Source organism: Triticum aestivum, chromosome 1B (assembly GCF_018294505.1).
Source record: "Triticum aestivum cultivar Chinese Spring chromosome 1B, IWGSC CS RefSeq v2.1, whole genome shotgun sequence".
NCBI classification, from domain to species: domain Eukaryota; kingdom Viridiplantae; phylum Streptophyta; class Magnoliopsida; order Poales; family Poaceae; genus Triticum; species Triticum aestivum.
The window spans coordinates 409,510,770-409,517,410 of NC_057795.1; the positions used below are offsets into that span (position 1 = coordinate 409,510,770).

The window sequence follows — 6,641 nt, forward strand, 5'->3', positions numbered from 1 at the left end:
CACTACTGGAGTAGTGGGTAGATGAGATCCTTCCTTGAAAGCCGAAAAGAGGAGGAAAATGTAGACACCGGTAGTTGAGACTCGAGAGCTGGATGGGCCCATAAAAAAAATTCACCGCGACACTGTAAATAATTTGATTTAACAAAGTACGTACGCAACCGCTCATACATATGTGCATACACTTACCCCTATGAACGCACACACGTACACCATATCTCTATGAGTACCTCCGAAAGACTGAACCGCCATATCATCTTAAAATTTACAAAGTCACCATAGACGCCTCGTCATCGACGTAAACATCTTCTCCCACTGAAAGCGCATCGCCGGAAATCCTGAAATAAATTTAGGAATAATTCGAGCACCAGGACTTGAAACCTAGTGTGCTGGGGATACTACTGTAGATAACTTTTGATCACATCGCGAACCAACATGTTCGTCAAAAATATGAACCTTAAATGGCCGGACGTTAGTGAAATTGCATGCACTTTTTATCCTCCACTAAATTTGATAGACGGCCAGTCAACAATAGATAGATGAAAATGAAATCAGAGGCACTTTGGTAGAGCACGACGGAAGGAACTCAGGGAGGAGATACTGATTCCCCCACATAATGCACTTGTTTACAATAAATTAAGAGATCGAGACTGACCACCACCTAGCTCATCAAGCAAAGGTGGGAGGAGGATCTCTCCGATCCCGGGCAACCCGAATCCCGATGCAGAGATCCACCACCGTTCGGCTATAAAATGGCACGCCTGAGGACCACCACAGCCACCACCACCAAGCTCTACTCGTCTCTGAACGCGCACCACCTGTCCCGGCTGCTCGTGCTAGGTTGATCCTGCGACATTCCGGCAAGCGCGCGCGAGAGAGGGACTAGCCCTAGCTCGGTGACGATGGGCTCGGTGCTGCCTGAGATCGCCGCAGAGGGCAAGGGCGTCCTCACGGACGCCTGGGACAGCAAGGGCCGTCCCGCGGCCCGCTCCACCACCGGCGGGTGGGGATGCGCCGCCATGATCCTAGGCGCGGAGCTGTTCGAGCGGATGACGACGCTGGGCATCGCGGTGAATCTGGTGCCGTACATGACCGGCACCATGCACCTCGGCAGCGCCGCAGCCGCTAACACCGTCACCAACTTCATCGGTACTTCGTTCATGCTCTGCCTCCTCGGCGGCTTCGTCGCCGACACCTACCTCGGCCGTTACCTCACCATCGCCGTCTTCTCCGCTGTCCAAGCCACCGTACGTCCATGTCCATTCTCCATTGCACCATCAGCGACAGTTGCACGCCTAGCAGTTATATTTACGTACGTACTAACTCGCGTATTTCGACCGATGCAGGGTGTGATGGTACTGACGATCTCGACGGTTGCGCCGGGGCTTCGGCCGGCGGTGTGTGGGGACGCGACGGGGCAGAGCCCCGATTGCGTTCCGGCGAACGGGACGCAGCTCGGGGTGCTGTACCTGGGTCTGTACATGACGGCGCTGGGGACTGGCGGGCTCAAGTCGAGCGTGTCCGGCTTCGGGTCTGACCAGTTCGACGAGTCCGACGACGGCGAGCGCAAGAAGATGATGCGCTTCTTCAACTGGTTCTACTTCTTCGTCAGCATCGGCGCGCTGCTCGCCGTCACCGTGCTGGTGTACGTGCAGGACAACATCGGCCGCCGCTGGGGATACGGCATCTGCGCCGTCGGCATCCTCGCCGGGCTCGGCGTGTTCCTGTGCGGCACCAAGATGTACCGGTTCAAGAAGCTTGTCGGGAGTCCGCTGACACAGGTCGCCGCCGTGACGACCGCGGCGTGGAGCAAGCGCACCTTGCCGCTTCCATCCGACCCGAGCATGCTCTACGACGTCGACGATGCGGCCGCCGCCGGTGAGGACCTCAAGGGCAAGCAGAAGCTGCCCCACAGTAAGGAATGCCGGTAAGTACTTTATTAATCACTAGGCAGTGTCCTGTCAACACTGACAAACTAAGCAGCAGAGAAATATGTCGTCCACCTCCATTTTATTATCCGGGGAGCTCATCATCTAGTCCACGGCAACATTCGCATGTCTACCACTACTAGTCATATTCTTGTGTGGACCAACACGTAGTCTGCTACGATACGTTGGCTCTTGGCTGTCACCATGATATGGACATGATATGCAGAGCGACATTGTGCATGGCCATTTTCAACTGCTACTTCCTCCGTTGTTTTAGTCTGCATATAAAATCTGGTCAAAGTCAAACTTAGTAAAGTTTGATCAACTTTGTAGAAAAAAAATTAATATCTATAATACATTATATAGTATGAAAATTAATTTCATGATGCATCTAATATTATTGATTTCATATTGTGAATCTTGATATTTTTTTCTATAAATTTAGTCAAAGTTAACAAAGTTTAATTTTGACCAAATTTTATATGCAGACTAAAAAGAAATGGAGGAAGTACTAGTCAAATTTAAACCTCACGCAGATTTGTACTTCTGTTCAGTTGATATTCAGTTTCGTGGTGAAACTAATGAGATGACTTGCCATGTCATACAGATTCCTAGACCATGCAGCCATCATCGACCGGGCCGAGGCGGCGTCGCCGGCCGAGGCGAGCAAGTGGACGCTGTGCACGCGGACGGACGTGGAGGAGGTGAAGCAGGTGGTGCGCATGCTGCCCATCTGGGCAACCACCATCATGTTCTGGACCATCCACGCGCAGATGACCACCTTCGCCGTCGAGCAGGCCTCCCTCATGGACCGCGGCATCGGCGGCTCCGGATTCCTCATCCCCGCGGGTTCCCTCACCGTCTTCCTCATCGGTTCCATCCTCCTCACCGTGCCCCTCTACGACCGCCTCGTCGCGCCCGTGGCCCGCCGCATCACGGGCAATCCGCACGGCCTCTCCCCGCTCCAGCGCGTCTTCGTCGGCCTCTTCCTGTCCATCGTCGGCATGGCCGCGGCGGCGATCGTCGAGCGCCACCGCCTCAAGTCGTCCACTCACGGGGTCACCCTCACGGTGTTCCTGCTCATGCCCCAGTTCCTGCTCGTCGGAGCCGGCGAGGCGTTCACGTACATGGGGCAGCTCGACTTCTTCCTACGAGAGTGCCCGAAGGGGATGAAGACCATGAGCACGGGGCTGTTCCTCAGCACCTGCGCGCTCGGCTTTTTCTTCAGCACGGTCACAGTTACCATCGTGCACAAGGTCACCGGCCACGGGCCACGGGGCAGCGGCGGCTGGCTCGCCGACAACCTCGACCAGGGGAGGCTCGACTACTTCTACTGGTTGCTCGCCGTCATGAGCGCAATCAATATCATCTTCTTCACGATGGCGGCAAGGGGCTACATGTACAAGGAGAAGCGCTTGGCCGATGCCGGCATCGAGCTCGCCGACGAGGAGACCGTGATCGTCGGCCACTGATCGATGCATGCTACTTGCGCTTCTTCTTTTTCTACCTTCTCTGGTGTGTTTTGACTTGTTTTTGTGTGTATTCGGTGGCGTATGCATACGTATTCCCGTCATGCTGTACATAGAGTCTATTTGTACATGTGGGTACGTTTTCTTTTCCTTTTCCTTAAACGGGTTTGCTATTTCTGATGAGAGAAATAGCTATAACTCAATCTATGATGTAGCCTTCGGATTTTGCACGCCGTGCTAATTTTTTTTGGTGCTTGGTTTCTTTTCTACTCTCTCTGTTCCAAAATAAGTGTTGTGATTTTAGTTCAAATTAAACTTCCCTCTTAATGCTAAATAATAGCTGTAATTGAGTCAAATTCCACAATTTCTAAGAATAATATGTTTTTTATTTTGCACAGTGAAAACTTCTCCCTCCCAAGTTTTTTCTTTTCAGACTGATCTGGTTGATCGCCCACATTCATTCATTGTGATTATGTTGTGGAATCAAACCATAGAGCCAATGGAATTGAGATTTAGAGTCTCATGCGTGAAACTAAAGAGGATTTTCAGTCCTCTGCTCCACCAACCAGAACCTAGAAGTACCTTTCACATCTGATTTGACACAGTTAGACTAAAAACACTGCTCGTCAAGAGCACAGACCCCAATATAGATTTTCGTTTGAGTATGTTGGTAAGGACCGGTCATCAGGGCCGTGGTTTTTGTATTGTTTTTTAAGGGAGACGATTTGAGCTCTAGGCACTCTTTGATAACATGAATTTTCACGTCTTCATCAAGGAAAGTTAAACGGGTCTTGCACCGCCTCAGAGAATAGTTTTCGGACATTGCCCTCTTAGCTACATGTTGTATGGAGCATAGATTAGATGGCCTAGTCCACCCTGATTCAAGTCGTAGACTTGTCATTGGTAATCATGTATTTTCTAAATGTATTACTTGCTTTCGCTCGATATTATTTTGGTGATATCACATGCCCATTACTCAGGTTTGACTGCGTTTTTCTGGGGCTCCCTCGAAGCCAATGCAGGATGCTAGGGTCGTGGCTAGTTTGGGTATTATGGTGGGGAGAGCGGAGAGAGTGGATATGGCTTTTACCAGAGCTCACGGGATAGCCCGACTGCTGGTCAGTGTTCTGGATATTGAGTACGTGCCTGAGGTGGTCAAGTGGGTATATCGAGGCCAGATTTATAACCTCGTGATTGAGTTTGAGGATGAGAGTCTATTCGTCGACGCGGCTAACGGGACTGATATTGATATGCACGAGGGAGATGACAGTTCGGGGCTTAAGGAGGCGCCAGTTGATAATACTAGACGAGAGTCGTCCACTGCACCGGGATCCGTTTCTCAGACGTCCGGGGATGGGACGGTACCACCCTCCTCGGTGCCTACGACTACTCTGAAATTTGGGTCCTTCGAGCCAGCTTCTGCGCCTCCGAGGCTTTGGAGTGAGCAGGTGGAGTCTGATGAGGTGTTTGAGCACACGTTACCTGTTTTGGATTTTGAGGAAGCTGTGAGTCCAGTACTAGGGGCTTCGCCGATCCCGGTCAGGGGTGAGGAGGAGGAGGTTCCCTCCCATCTGCTTGTTGATTTTCCTCAGGTCGAGGGCCCGGCGGTGGAGGTCTTTCACTCAGGAGGGGGTCCGGGGCTGGTGGTCTCGGTTCCCTCTCCTTCTGTCGCGATGCCGGAGCTGCAGGTGGTGGTTCCACTTTTTGAAGGGGGCTCAGGGTAGGTGGCCTCGGCGCCCTCTTCTCCTCTCGCGGTGGACGAGGTCTCCGTGGTGGAGGTTTTATCTCCGGGAGGGGGTCCGGGGCAGGTGGCCTCGGCACCTTCTTCTCCTCTCGCAAGGTCGGAGCTGCAGGCGGCGGCTCCGCTTTCCGGAGGGGGCTCGGGGCAGGTGGCCTCGGGGCCCTCTTCTCCTGGGGCACCCAGGATGGCCGGCCCTCCTGGGGCGCCGGTGACCCCTTCTGGCCGAAGGGCCGGGGTGGATGGGGAGCTTGGGCAGGTGGCCCAGGCTCCATCTTCCCCCGGCATGGTGCAGTCTCTCTGTGGTGGGGCGCGACAGACGTTGCCGGTGCCGTTGAGCGCCCCTTCACTTTCCGGCAGTCCAGCTGGTTCATCGATGGAGGATGACCGGCTGCGTGTTTGAGGTGGGGCAGGAGGCCCCACAACAAGCAGGGCCACTCGGGAGGAGGTTATTGTGTTCGGTGGTATTCCAGGTCCGGTTTGTGAGGGGCGACGGTTTAGCTGCCGTCTCTAGGATCATCCGGAGGTGGACGACATGCAGCAGCTGTGCGCCATGAGGGCGGCCAAGCTTCATGACGTTGAGGTCACTTCTGGTATGTCGGTTAATACCTCAAATTCCATCTTGCATTTTTTTAATGACGAGATTATTAATAATGCAAACCAGCTAGGAATTTCACTAGGTAGTAATGATAGTGAAATTTCAAGTTCTGTTAATGATATCCTGGATTTAGAGGCAGAGCGAGCTTTAGAGATGATTCACAACTTAGCAGCGGTTAAACCCATGAATAATTCTAATATTGATGCTTTGGGGGTCAGGGTGCTCGATAATTTTTATGCGGATCTTGGTCCTCCTCTTCCTGAGCCTGAGGGGGAGGATGAGGGTGTTGAGAATGTTATAGTTCGAACTTCTACGCCTGGTTGTGAGGACCGGCTGGAGAGTAAGAACATTTGTCGGTGTCAAAACTAGCGGATCTCGGGTAGGGGGTCCCGAACTGTGCGTCTAGGCGGATGGTAACAGAAGACAAGGGACACGATGTTTTTACCCAGGTTCGGGCCCTCTCGATGGAGGTAAAACCCTACTCCTGCTTGATTAATATTGATGATATGGGTAGTACAAGAGTTGATCTACCACGAGATCAGAGAGGCTAAACCCTAGAAGCTAGCCTATGGTATGATTGTTGTATATCTATCGACTAGCCTGGCCTCGGTTTATATAATGTACCAGAGGCCTAGGATAACAAGAGTCCTAGCCGAATACGCCGGTGGGGGAGGAGTCCTTGTCCTGATCGCCAAGTCTTGTGGAATCTTCCTTGTATGCGGCAACTGTCCGGACTGGCCCATGAGTATACGGCCATGGGGATCCTTGACCCAATCCAACTGATCGGGAGACGACGTGGTGAGTACCCCCTAGTCCAGGACACCGTCAGTAGCCCCCTGAACCGGTCTTCAAGTGGGGTACGCTCCTCGATTCTTCCGAACTGTCCTTCATCTTCGGTCGTCGGTCTTGAA

The 6,641-nt window shown here is 52.7% G+C and overlaps 1 protein-coding gene across 1 annotated transcript; it reads left to right on the forward strand.

The window, feature by feature from the left end:
* The first annotated feature begins 794 nt into the window (after positions 1–794).
* Positions 795–3,663, forward strand: LOC123091895 (protein NRT1/ PTR FAMILY 6.3). The gene is made up of 3 exons (XM_044513513.1): positions 795–1,244; positions 1,344–1,924; positions 2,533–3,663. The coding sequence occupies exons 1-3, from the start codon at positions 900–902 to the stop codon at positions 3,395–3,397; spliced, it is 1,791 nt and encodes a 596-aa protein (XP_044369448.1). The 5' UTR covers positions 795–899; the 3' UTR covers positions 3,398–3,663.
* Positions 3,664–6,641: the final 2,978 nt, after the last annotated feature.

What these genes read in the sequence shown, in the direction of transcription:
- LOC123091895 (XM_044513513.1), top strand. Translation starts at nt 900, where the DNA reads ATGGGCTCGGTGCTGCCTGAGATCGCCGCAGAGGGCAAGGGCGTCCTC. An exon ending in TCTCCGCTGTCCAAGCCACC is followed by an intron (nt 1,245 to 1,343) that starts GTACGTCCATGT and finishes CGACCGATGCAG; the next exon opens with GGTGTGATGGTACTGACGAT. An exon ending in CCCCACAGTAAGGAATGCCG is followed by an intron (nt 1,925 to 2,532) that starts GTAAGTACTTTA and finishes CATGTCATACAG; the next exon opens with ATTCCTAGACCATGCAGCCA.